Source organism: Manis pentadactyla, chromosome 2, assembly GCF_030020395.1.
Source record: "Manis pentadactyla isolate mManPen7 chromosome 2, mManPen7.hap1, whole genome shotgun sequence".
Classification (NCBI taxonomy): Eukaryota; Metazoa; Chordata; class Mammalia; order Pholidota; family Manidae; genus Manis; species Manis pentadactyla.
Genome location: NC_080020.1, coordinates 59,801,356 through 59,818,659, shown reverse-complemented (window position 1 = coordinate 59,818,659; position 17,304 = coordinate 59,801,356). Strand labels below are relative to the sequence as shown.

Sequence of the window (17,304 nt, the reverse complement as noted above, 5' to 3'; positions counted from 1 at the left end):
ATAAGAAAATTAAGTGCTTAAAACTGGGTAATTTAAAAACAAAAAAATATATTAATGCTGTCTGCTAAAAAATGGTAAATTTTAGGAGTTCTTAGAAATTGCAATGTGTTCATCTATTCTATGAATACCTTTCTTCATTCGAATTTTACTCCAACAATTAAAAAAAAATAATACATGAGAGTCTTAGATTTCAAAAATCATGATGTTTTGATTGTACAAATTGTCTTGGCATTTGGGATGATTCTAGAACACTTGTTTTGTAATGTGAGATTGTATAGGCTTGTGTGCTTTTGTTTTGCTGAGCACAGGTCTTAAGACTTAAAACAACTTATGGCTACAAACCCCATGATTGTGTTCACAATACTGGGTGATGAAAGGGAATGGGCTTCTTATGTATCCTGCATTGGACTTCGGTGTGATCTTCTATGCATAGCTAAAATTATCATGCTTAGTGTTAGCAATTAATAATTTGATTTATGAACTTTTCCTAATGACTCATGACTTACACAGGTTGTTTGATCTTTTTTGAAAAGAAGCAGCCCAGCTGGTTAAATGAGACTTTTTCCAGCTGCTCTAACTTGGAATCATTCTCAAGCTGAAGTGGTAGTGCTTTACCCATCCTATGAAGCTCTAGCTTAAGTCCCTTTCGATGGCTTTTATTTATTGACCACCTGCTGTGTCTTTTAAAATGCCACTATCTCCACAGGGTTACAGATGTTGATAAGGGGAAAGAGAAAAATAGCTAAAACATATAAATGCATATAGAGAGAAGAGAAGCCTGTATGTGAGACACCCTGCTTGGTTGCTCATTTAAATGGCTATTTGGTGGTGAGGAAGATGGTGATATTACTTTCCAGATAAGTCTACAGCTTTGTTGCCTCCCTCATGATGATAATGAGTCCTCAGTTGAGCATGGCATTTGCATGTGCCACTTCTGTGCACCCTCTCCTATCCTAGCTACCTGTTACTTACATACTATACAGCAAGACTCACAGTGTGTCTTCTGCAATTCCCATTTCTTCTGCCAGAATGAAACTTCTAAAGTTAAACATGCATAACATCCTTGTCAGTATAAACAAAAATAGCAGTCTCCAAAATCCATGCTGCCCCTTTGCTCAGCACTGGAAAATGTATCTTTGAGGATAGTGGCAAGTTTAGGCCAAGTTTCTGCTAGGCTAAAATTAATTGTATCCATTTCCTTTTTCTACTTTTATATTACTGTAGATTCATATTATATTGCATTTCAGGATAGTATAAAGGATATTTGTTAAAATGAAGTTGGTGTCTTATTCTTATTCTAACTTGTGGTCGCCAATGATTATAGTCCTTGGCCTAATTTTTAGGTGCCTGGATTAGAGGTTTTTGCGAGAAGTTCCTTAGCAACTGACCGATTCTTAAGACTAGCATCAACTGTAATAAAATAGAATGGAATGGTTGGAACCATTTTGACATTTCAACAGAAACAGAGGTTGCATAATTTTGAACGTTATTCTTTCCTCACAAGACCGGTATATATGTTAAAGAGAATAGCAGCATTATAGCCCAGTGCTATAACATTTAGCATTCATCCAGAACTTTGCAATCAGAGCATCTTAGGTTCAAATCTCAGGTCTACTACTTGATAGTTGTAATAAACATTGTTCAAATTATATAACCTATATTTGTCTGTTTCCTTGCCTGTAAAAATGGGACTGCTAATCTCCCTTGACTGGGCCATAGTGAAGAGGAAGTGTGGGATGGAAGTAATGTGCTTGGTGCGGCGCCTGGCACAATGAAGTACTTAATAACTGGTAGCTATTATCCTTATTCATTAATTAATCAAGTATCTATTAGCCATTCACTATGTGCCACACATTTTGTTAGGCAGTGAAAATTTGGTGTGGACAAGACAGACACACCTCTGTTCTTATGAACTTTACGGCCTCTCAGTTCACACCAGAGGAGTGGACATGAATGTTTTGGGGCTATTTACCAGGCTGGGTACCTTTTACTCACCACTCCTATTTAACTTTCCCATTAAGTAACCTTATAATTACCATGCTAAGGCATACCCATTGCATTGAAATTCACACAGGATTTGTCTAAATTGGGAAATATGTACTTTGGGTTTATAGAGCAGTTAATGAAATATGAATACGTGACTCATGCTGGATGCAGTTTTAAAAAAGAAAGACATTCCCCATACGCCATTGATTTTCTCATGTTTCTTAAAGAAACATTCTAACTTTGGATTAATTTTCCTGTGGTTCTGCAAGATACTTAATTTATTAAAATTGGCATTTAAGGCCATACAGATTTAACTTGAGGGTATGACAATTTTATTTAAGAAAAATTTCTTTAGCCAAAAGAAGAAATGAGTTGTCAGTTCTGATCTGCCCTGAGTAACCTTGGATTTTAGAGAGACTTTAACTGATACAACCAGAGAGTACTTTAACATTCAATCATGCTATATTTGGATAATTCAAAATGACAGGCTAGCACTTTTCAGTGCGTGGCAAAGTCTGAAAATATTCATGCCATCTGAATGGTTTCCCCATGGATTAGAGGTGAAGAGGTTCTAAAGCGAAGGTCCGAGAGTTCAGAATAGTTTTATTTTCAAATATTAATTCTAATCATTTTTACCATGAATGCTAAGAAAGCACAAGGGAGCTATGTGAATTAATTGGCTTAATCTGGAGGGGCTTTTATGAGAAGCTGCTAGAATTATAAGAATAAGACACCTTCCTGATGAGGCCTGAAGTCACAACAGCCATCGATCAGGGGTTACACTGCTTCCTAGCCTGAAGATTCCTCTTATAAGGATAGTAAAAATCCTCTCTGTTTTTATAGGAAAGCCAAAATACGCAATACCATCTTTATCCTGTCGGTCATTTTATGTAGTGAAAATATGATGTTATTTTCATTTAAAATGGAAAATGGAAATCTGAAAATGAAAAGGTGCCGGCATTTTATCCAGATGCTCTTTGCTGCTCTGGTGTGTTATCTGTTCCAGAACCATTTCTCTTGGCTTCTTGTTCTTTTCACTTAGTCCTCTCATTAAGTTTTAGGATTAACTTTACTTTCACTATCCACTCCAGAGAGCCATTCTTCACTCAGTCTTGAGTTTAATACATTTTTTAAAAAAACATAAAACAGGATTTAAAAATTAAATCAAAGTTTGCTTTTGAAGCTCTTCTTTTGCCAAACCTAATAAGAAAAAAAAAACTAAAATGGAAAATCATCGTCTCTTTTCAAATAATCTGAAACAACTTATTTTATCTAGAATTTGATTTTAGAATTGTATGCACAGATTGAAACTTAGTTCAGATGGGATAGTAGTCCTCTAAGCTTATGTTCATATAATGTCATTTTCTGTCCATAAATCAATCCCAGAAATTGAGATGGAAGGGAGTGTGACAGCCAGAGCTTTGAATCATGGTTCAACTGTGTGGCCTCTGGAAGTTACTTAAACTCTCTGAGCTATTCAGCTGTAAAGTAGAAACTTATTTGCAGTGTTCTTGTGAGAGTGAGTACAAGTTGATTTATACATGTACCAGGCAAATTATTTAATATTTTAGTTAAGACTTCTTAATTAAATTTCAAAAATATTTATTATACTTGACAGACAATAAAATTTGGGCCAATTTAGTTCTTTAAGTGTTTGTATATGCAAAGTCAAAAACTTAACTTGGCAGTTAATGTCACTGAACATTTCTTGAATGTTTACTAAATGCCAGGCAGGGTTGCAGGTGCTGGGGGTAGAGGTGGCAGATGTGACCCCTAACCTCGGAGTGTGCAAGCTGGTTGGAGAGATGCTCGTGCATAGGGTGAGCGCTGGGGTTAAGGAATGGAAGTTGGGATGGGGCAAGGGTCAGAGGAAGCTTCCCTGAGGAGGAAGACTTGGAGGGAATCTTGAAGGAGAAGGCGAGTACCAGTTTGTCAGGCAGAGTTGGGGAAGGGGATTTCTCAGCAAAGGGAACATTGGAGAAGAGAGAGATTAGAAACTGGCAGAAACTTGGCATGATTAAAATGAGGGATTTTTTTCTGGAGATACAACAAGGTCCCAAATCATGAAAGGCCTTATGTGTTATGCTACAATGTTTGGATTTCATTTTGATATTATTTTTGGGAAGCAAATGAAAGAGTTTGTGCCAGCAAATGACATAATCAAATATGTATCTTAGAAAAATATACTAAGCCAGTTTTCTCTGTTATATTTCATTGTGGTTCTTTCTAGTCATACACTAAATTGACTTATCAGATTTACACTGACATATCAGAAGGAACAGTTATCTTGTTTGACTTAAGACTCACCACGTTGATGTCAGGCACTTATACATTGATGATCTTTGTTGAAAGCTATGAAAATTGTCACCCAGATCTTTAAATTTCAGTAGCTCACAGCAGTGAACGTAAAAAGTTCATTGCTTCTGACAACCTCAGTTCCTAAACCATAAAAGCATGAGGCCAAGGAGGAAAATTTTGCTTCTGGGCACCATCCAGGACCCTAAGCATCTTAGCACACTCTGCAGAAGGATGTCACAGACATTTGTTCAATGCACAGGTCTCACATGATAATGGTTCTTCATCACACATGTATTGTTCTTGACAGCGAACAGTAAGAAACCACTGGTTGATATGTTTTACACTGCATGTTACCCAGTTTCTTTCTGAAGCCTGATTTATAGAAGCAAAAGCATTTGCTCAACATGACCTTATGGGGACCTCCTGGTTCCTGGTTCCTTGCCCCTTTATTCAGACAGATGACAGTTGTCCACACTCACTGCCTATCCTCCCCGCCCACTGCCAGCACAGAGCCAGAAAGACGTTAGGGGTCCTGCCTTGGAGTTTTTAACAGGTGGATTTCTTGTCTGTGACCTGGGTGTTCTTCAGGTTTCTGGTCTTGACTTCTAACGGTCTGCCTTCCCCTCCTCCCAGGGCACGGGCAGTGTGCATGTCCCCCTAAGTAAACTGACCTCCTGCCCTTGTCCTTGGCAGCCCTTGACTCTCAGATTGGCCTAAATTCCTGACGCTCCCTCACTCAGTTCCAGTTTCCCAAAACACCATTATAAAAGCAACATTGAAATGTCACCTCACAGTGATTTCAACAAGTCATCATCTGTAACAGAACAAATTAAGATAAAATGTAATGGGGAAAAATGTTTGGTTCAGGGTCAGACAGCTCACCATTTATGAAACTTGATCTACCAATGTAGATACCAACGCTAGTTACCATACTGGGTGCCTTACACACATCACCACCACAACCCTGTCAGAGCGGTTTGCATCCTGGAACTGGGCCTTTGAGGGCTTGTAACCATGCCCAAGATACACAGTTGTTAGGGGAGGTACTAGGATTCAGGTACAGGTACGTCCTTCTGCCTTGGCTTCTCTCACCATGCTGCACTGCCTCTCAACAATGAATCTTCAGATAAAGTGAGTGGTTTGTTAAATAATGCATTACCCTGGTATAGTGCTTTGAGGTTTATAAAGTGCTTTCACTTCAATCTCATCTGATTTACAGCATAACTCTATGAGGTAAGTATAACTATCTCTGTTTTACAAGAGAGAAAACTGAGGCTCAGTAAGATTGTCTTGCACAAAACAAAAAACTTACAAATGGCACAACCAGTACGCATAAGCTAAAAAGGGGGCCACATACATATAACACCGAGAGCCCCTTAAGTGGGGTATACTGGTATTGCTCCCCTTCCTGAGGGTGGGCACTGTGGCCTGTGTGTTGCTGTGGCCAAAGATTTCTTGATGAGACTGGTCCAAAGGGGAAAGGTGTGTAACACTTCCCAATTTCCTCTGTATTAGCTCTGGTTTATACACACTCTCTGTGGAGTGCTTGCTTTTCTACCTGATTACAGAGAGTACATTCCACAGATGAACATGTCACCTTGTAAACTGTGTATCTGCCTCACAGAATATTTTCCTGTTGGGCAGCAAACAAAAACAAATCTCCCTTTATGTGTAATAGATAATAATTATTTGCTGTAGTCTTCGTTAGGCTCTGCAGGCTGATAAGGCAGCAGTGATGACGGTATGGATAGACTTCATTTTCAAATACCTTCCTCTACCCCTTGCCCCCAAGGTGGGTGATTTATGCATCTTGCTAGTTGAATCTTCATTGATAGCTACATTTTATTCTTCAGGTTTTGTGATGAAGGAACTTGTACAGATAAAGCCAATATTCTATATGCCTGGGCAAGAAATGCTCCGCCTACCAGACTCCCCAAAGGTACATCTGAGGTCCTTTTTGGCTACTCTTTTATTAAGCTGCTTATGTTCTGATGACAAAGTACTTTTCATGATGCATCCTTTCCAACAGTTGTTGATAATTTTGCAGTTTCGCACTAAGAAGGACGTATATTATCTGCATTGTATTGAAATGGTTTCATTTAGGTAGTTACTCTTTCTCTGCCTATCTTTGGTAAGTAATTTGTCCACACGACAGTTGAGGTAGAACTAGAAAATAACCAAGTAGACCTCAAGCCACCATTGGCCTAAGGCACATTCGTTCTTGAGCCAAAAAAGTGAAGAATTAAATAAATTGCTCTTTCAGCAAACAGACTTTTTTTTTTATAGTCCTGGAACCTGGGTATTTAATGTGATGCCAAACCTCAGCTGGCTCTCTGACTTCACGTCAAACTGTCCATAGCTTCCAATGTGTGAGGGAATTACTAGACTCTCTTTGATTTCCTGGATGTTTCTTAATATCTAAGGGAATGTGTAGTTCTGTTACAGAATAAGTCTGCCACTGTTCAGGGATGGAGCCCTGTGATGCATGCTCCTCTCATGCCTCCCTAGCCCCTGCCAGCTCTGATTGATGTCTGTCTTGCTTTGCCTCAAATGAGCCCCCGAATCCTCTCTGCAGTTTACCAGGCAGCCACTACCAGACATGTCTGGAAATTAATTGGGGGCAGGGAGTTGTCATAGATTTGTTGACATTTTTAAGATCCATTAGTAGAGCAGATAGAAAAAAATTGTTTCTCTATCTGTAAATATTTTCTCCATATTGTTTTTTAAAGCTTACTATATAGCAATATAGAGTTTGTGATATAATGGCAAAGTAAAACTATTAGGGGCCCTTCAGATTCCAAAAATTGCTAGACATGCTGGACATTGTAATCTGGTTGGTAAGTGGTTTTGTCGGTGACATTTTTGGAGGCCAGTGTTCATATGGGAAGAAGAGCAATTCCTGAGATACTCCTAAGAGGTCTATTTGCTGTATTAAATCAGGAAATAAAAATTAATATGAATATATACAAAACAAAATGAAGGAATGGATTTGTGTGTGCCTGTTATATAATCACCAATAACAAATTTGTTTGCTTTTGTTCTATTTCTTTGAAAATGGGTGAAATGTGCCCTTAAAGTGACAGCAAATACTGTGGTTGTGAGGTGGGAATTATTGAATAGGATTTCTATTAGAGCTTTGAGAAGAAATGAGAGATTATATTTGAAATCTCAATGAATGCCTGGTTTATTTACATTTTCATATAATGTGATTTTATATGGTTTTTGCCATTTTATTCTGCTTGGATTTCATAGGTCAGCAACCTGGTATTAGCTCCATTTAATACTCCCATTTCTAAAATATTAATTTATCATCTTTTTGTAAATCTCTAGGTGTTGGATTCAGAGTTGGAGGAGAGACTGGGAGTAAATACTTTGTACTACAAGTACACTATGGGGATATTAGTGCATTTAGAGGTAAGTTTTGAAATGTTGGAATTAAGCACAACTTTCAATACTATATTATTTAAAATATATGTACTATTATCCACATAATAAAATGAGGAATTGACCACAACTTCTACCCACTAGGAAACAAGTGCTTTGGCTTCCTTTAATTTGGGACTATCAAAAAAATAGGGACTTCTATTTGAAAATTACTTATGTACACATTCTTTCATGCATCCTGCTGTACTTTTTCTTATGCTGACTTTAGGGTTCTTTTGCTTTCCAATATATTATCTTATCTACCTTCTCCTATTAGGGATTCCTTCCAAGGATCATTATCAAAAAGAATAGGAACTAGTGATTTATTTACATCACTTTAAGTGAGCCTTTGGGAGAGTCCCTATGTTTTGCAATGCCAGGGAAGTTCTCACTCAGGTTCACTATGATGCTTCTCTATAATCCACACTTGCCACTTCATGAACTCATCTATCGTCCACTGCACTAAATCACAGACCCCACCTATCCATTGGACACACCCCTAAACACTTGTTGGTCTCCTCATGATTGCTATGCACTTCATTAATTGACATACAATATCTTGTTAGTTTCAGGTCTACATCATAGTTGATATTTTTATACATTATGAAATGATCCCCATAATAAGTCTAGTTACTGTCTATCACTGTACAGTTACAATATTATTGACTATATTCTCTATGTTGTACATTACATCCCCATGACTTATTTACTTTATAACTGGAAGTTTGTACTGTGCACTTCATTTAAATGCTCCTTTTCCTATTATAGAATCATTAACATGAAGAAGGGGCCCTGTTCCCAAGGCAACCAAGACTGGTGCTTATTATCTCTTCTGCTGTATTTAGTCAAACTCTATCTGCATTCCAGGTTCACACTTTGGTGTGCATGGGAATGTAAATATTAAGCAGTCTTCTCTTCGGCTTGTCAGCCTTTCTACTATATCTTGCTGACTTACACATTTTCCCCCTGAGTTCTCTAATTTAATATTATATTTCTACTAACTAACCAGATACATTTTCTTCCCCAGGCACATTAGTTTTCTATCCAGCACCTAAGTCTATAGAAGTATAAGTCCATCTCTGCCTATGAAATATCCTCTGGGGCCCTTCATGAGAGCACCCCATGTGGTGAGAGGTTCCATAAATTCTCAGCATTTAGGACTAGGACAATAGATGAAGTTTTCCTATGGAAAACAATGTTGTTGGGAAGAATAATTTTATGTAATTGAAAAATTATAATTAACAATCAGATATATTTTCAATTAAACAAGCTGCTGTGGACCAGTCCATGACTGTAACCATGACTTCCAAATGTAACTTGCTTTTATATTAAAAATATGCTTTTAGTTATGTACAAATAGCTTTTCATTTTGGGAACAGAGCCTAAAATCTTAAGTTGCTAACTATAATGCTGAGACAAAAAACAAAGGAATAAATAGTTTGTGTTTGAGGAACAAAGACAGAAATTATCTGCTCTAAAAATTTGCCATGTTTGTATAAGTGGAACAGAGTCTAAGACTGCCAAAAATTAATGACTGTAATTTTTCCAAAAAAACAAGGAAGGCTTTCCCTGCCCACTACGACGCAGGTAGCTGCTCACACCCCCACACACATCCCCGCCCCTACTCTCTGTCCTTCTTAGGACCCTAGACTTTACCTTTCAATCTGTTTCCTCTTAGCTTTGTACTACCTCCTAACAGATACTGCCTTGATAGCCTAGGGAAATTGGATGATATATATTTGTTTTTAAAATATATTACTGAAATGACTTAATTTATTGCTGATAAAGAATTAATTTTGTTTTGTAATTTATGTTTAATCTAAGAGTAATTAAAATAGTGATATTTAATATATAAATATTTAATTTATTCTTTACTATCAGAGACTGATGAGAAACTTTTATATTAATTTTTCATTTTTCATTTTTTTGACAACCATTTTTCTAAATGGCTTGTCATAGGCCCTACAAAATGTTCCAAAGTACCGTAAATTCCCCTACGAGATAGAAAGATTTCTGGTGCCATAATCCATGGACCATATTGTAATATAATAAAACATAAACAAAAAACTGTAACTGTGTAATTCATTCAGTAGCACTAGATATTATCTTGTGCCTTAAGCTATCCATGACTTACAATAGTAAATAAACACACGGAAAAATATCACATCTTACTAAAACAATGAGAGAGTATTTTATACTTACGAGATTGACGGTGAATGTAGATTGAATTATAAAAACCCAAGACTGCCAGGGTTTGAGTGACTCTCATACAGTTTGGGGAGCTTTGTAAATTAGTATAGTATTTTAGAAAGCAACTTAACCATATCATATACATTTTATATAGAACATAAATCTAGCTCTAGGCTTTTATCCTAAAGGAAGTGGTTTTGTTTGTTGTTTTAATGAGCTACCTACCAACAGTTATTTATGCACCATTAACTCTATACAAAAAGCTTGAAAGGTAATGAGTGTCCTTTAATAGAGGACTAGTTAAATACATAATATAACAATAAAAATAGCAAATAATAAAATTTTATACTGACTGAAACTGTATGTATGCTTGTATGTTTGCAAGGATTTTAAGGAACGAGGAACAAAAGGAAATTGTCAATAAGCATGAAAGACAGAATTGTGTCATTTTTTTTTTCCCCTCAGAATTTTATGACATTATCTTTATATTTTTAAGTATCACAAGCAGAAGCCCTGTGTTAAGTCCTTCATTACCTGCCACTTAATGTGCTACATTCCCACTCATACCCTTCTGGTAAAAAAGAGTTAATGTGAATTTCTGCATGCCTGATTTACTATAGGAAGTGACTTACACTTTTAAAAGGTTCTATATTGTGATCATACACTTATCTCCAGATGCACCTAGAAGTGAAAAATAATTCTATCATCATATCTTCTAAGAATTAAAAATGCATTTTATATGTACACACACATGCATATATAATCATATTAGCATCAATGAAGATTTGAACTTAATGATATTAAAACTGTTGATGATATTTTTATGTATTTAAGTTGTATATCAGAAGCAGACTAACACAATAAGGAAATTACTGCACTCTACTGAAAAGTGGAAAAATGTTTGCCCTGAGGGTATGAGCATTTTTCCACACAGGGAAGGTTTCAGAGAGTTGAGAAGCCTGGGACTTTTCTTTGATAAAGCACATCATTGAAGGTAAAATGTTTTCTAAAATTTGTGGAATGTGGAATACAATCTGAAGCCAACTGGGTATGTCTTGGACTGTGATGTCAATTGGTAGGAAAAGACTGGGTGTGATTTAGTGTGGGTGCTGTGGGATTACATGAAATGTTTTTTTTTGTTTTAGTTTCTGTTTGTTTTGGACATTGCACAGAATGTGAAGCTGTAAAAGCAGCATTTAAGAACAGCCAACTTTATTAAAAACCATGTCAATCATAGCATCACATCTTGCTAGCGCTGGGCATACTAATTTTCCGCCCACAGGAGTTTAGTACATTCTAGCAAGAGAGACCAGCACTACATCACACTTACAGGGAATAACAAACAGAAACTCATACTGGATATGGAGGCTGCAGAGAGGCAGAAGCAGAGCATATAGGTCTGTCTGGGAGGAAGGGAAGACATCGTCTAGGGAAGGCTTCCTAGAAAATGGGTCCAGAGCAAGGATTTGATTGGTGATCAGGAGCCCCGGGATAGGCAGGGGCAAGGGGAAAGACACATTCCAGGTAAAAGCATGTGCATGGACACAAGGGAGTGAAAGCCTCCTGTCCACTAGGAACTCTTGGTTATTTGGTGTTACTGGAGTGTGAAATGCATAAGGGAGAAGTGGCAAGAAAAGGGAAGAGGTGAAAGGTGGGGCCCAGGCCATGAAGATCCTTGTCAGAACTTCGTTCTGAAGCACTCGAGTGCCTGTCAGCCCAGAGGGGAACTGATCAAATTGTCGCTTCAGTCTGCAGCTTGAGTGTGTGGGAAAGCTATTCATGCGCTTTATGAAGAAAGGACTGGGTTCTAAGAGGCCAAGGCGAGCCAGGATCAGGGCTCTGAAAAGCCAGAATGAGTTCTTTTTTAAGTGTAGGCTTCTTAACTTTTTATAAAGTAATACTCCATGGAAACAGAGTATAATCTAATTGGAAGGGAATGTTTCATATGAACAATCGCATACTACGGGGATGACATGATCAGACTCTGAGACAAGGTGGCCTGGCACGGGCTCGTGCTGGTTTTGTCACCTTCACCATGTTTCTAAACCTGTCTGCCCACCTCATCTGTAAAATGGGGTCATAGTGGTTCATGTAAAGGTGCCTGGTAAGTACTTGATAATGTTACTAGTATCATTATAGACCCTACAAAAGGTTCCTGAGTACCATAGATTCCTCTAACTACAACCTTTTGTCATAGTATGTAAAGTATAATATAAAAAATATGTTGGTTACTTTTCAAGGGTGGTGTAATTCCTCATGTTTGGACACAGACTGGTGTTCATGTCTGTCATATTGCCATTAGGAATTTCCTAGTTATGCTCCATTTCCTGCTCTCCACAGTAGTTTTGTTTTTCATAGCTCAGTTATATAAAGGTTAACTATGAGGCCAAGTTCCTGCCCTTGAGAAAATTAGAGTAGTGGGAAATAGAGATTCCTTCTGGTCTTTTTTTTTTGGCCAAGTTTTTTCAATAAAGTCTTGTCCAAAGAGAAAATTCTCTTGAGGTTGTTGCAGTAATTTGCCATATTTCTTCTGGATGTTTTGGCCCAGGGAAATTTGAAGAAAACTGGCGTCTCCTTTCCTGAGTTTCTAGCCTTAGTTTACTAATGTCCAGCAGTAACTCATTTCTCAAATTGAGAACCTATGCACTTTGGGAGTTAGAACTAATATTCTTAAAATGGAGGCAAGGATCTCTTCCCAAGTGCATAAACTCTGCCTTTTGGTTGGCAAAATTTCCAAGCTATAAACTACGTATTGTCCTTAAGTTCTTAGTGAGTATAGGAAAACTAGCAGGTATTAGCAAGGATACAGACCAAACACACACGCACACACACACAAACATGTCCAGGGCTTGCTTCCATCCTTCATCACAGCCCTCAAAGTACACCTACATTTCAGCATGTTCCTGGGATGTAGCTAAAAGATTCGTATTCCTTAGGGGAGTGTTTAATACTTATATTCTAAGTAAGGTAAATGAAAGCTGGGATCCTGTTTTCAATTCTCCTTTATGTGAACTCTAAGAAGTTTAGCCTTCTAATTTCTGGGGGGACAGATTAGATCATAAAATTCAAGTTGAAACCCTCAGAGAATGAATTGTTTTCAATAGCCAAATTTTCCAGAAAGCTAAGGTTTTTTAACTCTTTAAGTACTATAACTTTAAAACATCTTGGACAGAAATCTTTCCCAAATATATTACATGTTTTATGAAATTAAAATAGGTGGCAGATGTTAAATGATTATAGCTATGCCCAACACATTGCTGACCAGCAATAAATGTTACTTATCCTGATTATCTACATACCCCTTTTCTTCATCATTTTGGGATATTATTCTGAATTTCAACTACTACACAATGATTTCCCTTAAAATTTTAGGAATAAAGTTTCCCCATGTTACTAGGCTCGTTGCCTCTTCACACTGCTTTTCTCTATTTTCTATAGTTTCCTCTGTTGTCGAGTTGCCACTTCATTTTAATTCACACAGAGCACTGCATGGAGGCAAAGATGAGTAAGAAAACTAAAGTTAGCCTTCTTATAACTCACCTTCCAATGGGGGCAGATAAAAATAAAATAACTGTATCATGTGAGCCAGTACACAGTCAGGGAGAGGGGCTTGAGGGGCAGGCAAAGACCGCCTGGTTTAGAAAGAGATTTCCTGTTGCCATTTTGATTTCCTATAGGCATCCTTCTCCCTTGTTCTAAATTGATGCTTTAGGTGTGGACTGTAGGTAGCTAAGTTTCATATAATTATTTGTAAATTTAGAATAAACACATTCTGAACTGAAGCCTCTAAAGGAAACTTCTAAATGAAATCATGGGAACACTAGTGCCTAGATCTGCTGACCTTCAGATTTGATTTCCTCTTGCCCACTTGGTGTTATTCCATCCTGGCTATGATCCATTTAGGTATGGCTTCTGAATAGCTTTGTTCCAGACACGTGGCTGTTACTACACACAGGGTACGCATTCATGCATGCACACTCCACGTGTACACATACACACCTGGGGATCCTGTCACACCACAGCTAACGGTAGTAGAGTGAGCATGAGGGAATGGAAACAATGGCAGGCAGAAGGGAAAACAGGATTCCAGAGGAATTCTAATTTCACTGTGACTCCTACTGCATTTCTGCCTCTTACAAGACTACTGCCAGGAAGCTATAGGAACAAGCTTTGAAATTGTGAGTCCAGGAAAAATCTCTTGCTAATGCATTTTTGAACAAGATGCAGCATAGATCAGTGGCAGGGTAGCTGCACTTAAAGTTATCTCATTTCAGTATAAAGCAGACTACTCTGACTTTAGTGTAAGCATTAGAGTGCTCTTGACTCCCTGATACCTCATTGCAGAGATTGTGGAACTGGGTGGAAGATTGCTCCTCATCGCTCCCCTCTGTTGTCTTCTCTAAATCTGTCCAAGTAGATCAGGGTATGTGTTTTTGAGCCTTCTGGATTACTTTCCATATTTTAAGAATCTCCTTAGAAACTGTAAATACAGAGGTGTTGTTAATGCTTCTTTGCCCCCAGGAAGATGCCTGAAAACCATTAAGTCTCTGTACTGAGCAGGAGACAGAGACGGCACCTTTATAGCACTCAGCCTGGCCTTCCCTGAATAGGACCTGGACACGCACATTGTCCAGCAAGCCTAACCGCCTTCCCGAACATAGACGGTTACTTCTCACCATGATCTCTCATCCCAGGCCACACACAATGGTTCCAAGTTCACAGCTCCAGGGGCAGCAGCCCTGTTTAAACACTCCTCATCCTCAATAGATACCAGAGTTCCAACAAGGGTCTATTTTACCTGTTTCCCTTTTCTCTCCTGAGGCTGTGATACCTGCGCTATTCAGCAAGTCTGCTCAACTCTCATTTCCTATTTCTCTAATATTCCTTGATACAGGGGCACAAAATTTAACTCAAATGCTTTGGGCCTGATATGGTTTGGAATTAAGAACGTTAAAACCTTTCTGAAAGGTACTCAAGTGCATAAATCATGATTACATCACACCACCTTTGGGAGCCTAGAGCGCCATCCCTAATTAATGTGTCTGTATTCCTAGAATAAAATGTTCAAATAGTCATACTATAAGGGATAAAAAAGACCGTAAATAACTTCACATCTGTTCAGATCAGATTTTGCTGTCAAATGTTATGGAAAACTTTAGGCTCTCAGAGCTTTTCAGGTTACAGAATTGTAAATTGTTCTAGTATTAGAACAAAGAAACCTACTCCTGAATACTTGAATTATCAGCTAAGATGTAACAAAGATCGGAGGACTCTGGATATATTTGAGTATTTTCTTTTATAATAATCTCTCCCAAATTTTATTTTTCTTCTTCTGGGAAAGTACAGAAAAATCATTAAAAAGAAAAATTAAAAAATCATTCACAGTTCCATACTACTTAAATAATCTCTAACAGGGGGTGATGATTGCACATATCTATGAATACATAAAAATCATTGAATTGGTGAATTATGGTATGTGAATTATATCTCAGTAAAGCTATTGAAGAAAAGGTGTATGATTAAAAAGGCAAAAAAATCTATAATACTCTCTTCAATCTTGTCTACCTTTCTCCCACCACCCCCTCTCCCACCTCCTGGTAATTATTGTTTATATCTACCAACTTTTCATATGTGTATCCCAATATTTCTGTATATACACAAATCACAGACAGGTACATATACACTGTTTTTCATTTTGGACAAAAATCAGGTCACACTCTCCATAGATCTGCATCTGCTGTTGTTTTTAATTTAACGATGTACCCTGGGCATATTTCTTAGGCACCACATGTAAGCTCTTCCATTATTTATAATGGCTGCTTAGTATTCTGTTGTACGAATATACTATAATTTATTTATCCTGTTGTCTCTTAACGATGTAAGGACTGAGTTTTTTGCTATTATAAGCTATGCTGCAGTGAACTTTAATGTTAAAAATGTTTTAGGTAACCATGTATTACTACTGCAGGGTAGATTTCTAGAAATGGCATTTTTGGGTCATGGAGTTTAGACTTTCACAGATTCCACCAAATTACCCAACAAAACAGTTTTCCAATTTATAGTCCACAGTGAATGGAGCCCCTATTCTTACCTGCACTGGATGTTTTCACACTTGAAAATTTTTGCCCAGTGTTTCCTTAAACAAAGGAGCTCCTCTTATTGTTTCAATAAAAGGATTAGAATTAACTGGAAGGTCTTAATTAAATTACCTCTAAAGTGCATAATCCAGGTCATGATTTCTCAAAATCTGATTTGCTAACTGCCTGCATCAGAATCTCCATGGGATGCTTTCTAAAATGAGATTCCTGGTTTCAGCCAGATCTACTGAATCAGATGCATGAAAAGTGGAGTCTAGGCAGTGGTGGACTAGGGCTGGTTCATGCTGACTCACAAGAGCCAACTGTCCATGGTCAGATGTCTTGTGAGTTGATTATTAACTATAGCCATCACTATAAATAAAGGCAATAAATAGTCAAAAATCATCACCTCCTAATTACTTTACTACATTTTACCATTACCTGTGCTTTTAAGGGGATTTATATCTATTGTATCTGCATGGCAGAAATACTATAAAATGGTATGTTACCTGTACATCTCTTCCCAACCCAGTGTTCAGTGATGTTACATTGGTAGCTTGAAATCAACCAAGGTGGGAAAATTTACACTCTGGAAATTGACAGTGCTGCAAGTCAGGGCTTGACAAATTATTTTGTTGGTTGTTTAGATTTTTAGAAATGATAGAAAGGATATTAGTAATGCAGATTATTGTGAATAGCCAAAAAGTTTGAGGAAATATTCTTCCAGTATTCAAAAATAGCAATACAGGAAAGATTTTGCTCACATCTGTGATGGGCAAATGCAGTTCCAATGAATGTTGGAATGTTTTTTGTTTTAATAAACAGGAATATCAACAAACATTCTTGTCTGAACTACTCACTCATCAGTTACAACCATAGTTTGGCTTTGGAAAAGTTCAGCAAAAGTTAAGGAAAGAATTCTGTGAAAGTCAACAGTGGTTATATGGAATTTGCAATAAAGAGTAATTATATATGTTATTATGTTTATTTTTAAATTTTGTGCTATAAATCTTTTATATTAATAAAAACTATAATAAGTTCATATATACTTATTCATACACATTTTTTTCAGAGAACCAGTGTGTTACCTACCACTGAGCCCAAGATTCTGAAATTTAAGTGACCTCCCCAGATGATCTTTATGCAAACTAAAGTTTGACAGCTGGGGCTTAAATTTTCCTAGTAAGGATTGAAGTTTCTTCTACATATTTTCTCCTGTATAACAGGTGTGTCAGGCCATCTCCCAGGGTTTGGGACATGAGCAGAATAATTGTCTTTACCAAAATAACTATAATTAAATCTCAATTTTCTTACAGGGAAGCTTCAAAAG

General features: G+C 37.3%; 1 protein-coding gene across 16 annotated transcripts in view; it reads left to right on the top strand.

Annotated features, from left to right (window-relative positions):
- The window catches only part of PAM (peptidylglycine alpha-amidating monooxygenase), a 274,025-nt gene that overhangs the window by 174,177 nt on the left and 82,544 nt on the right, over window positions 1-17,304 (top strand). For 15 of the 16 annotated variants that reach the window (XM_036886992.2, XM_036886990.2, XM_036886997.2 and 12 more), the window contains 2 exons: window positions 6,138-6,223; window positions 7,615-7,698. In XM_036886992.2, the coding sequence (XP_036742887.2) occupies window positions 6,138-6,223; window positions 7,615-7,698 (170 nt within the window). Of the gene's footprint in view, window positions 1-3,440; window positions 3,447-6,136; window positions 6,224-7,614; window positions 7,699-17,304 lie in introns of those variants that run through there. The other variant, XM_057493027.1, reaches the window with a different exon arrangement.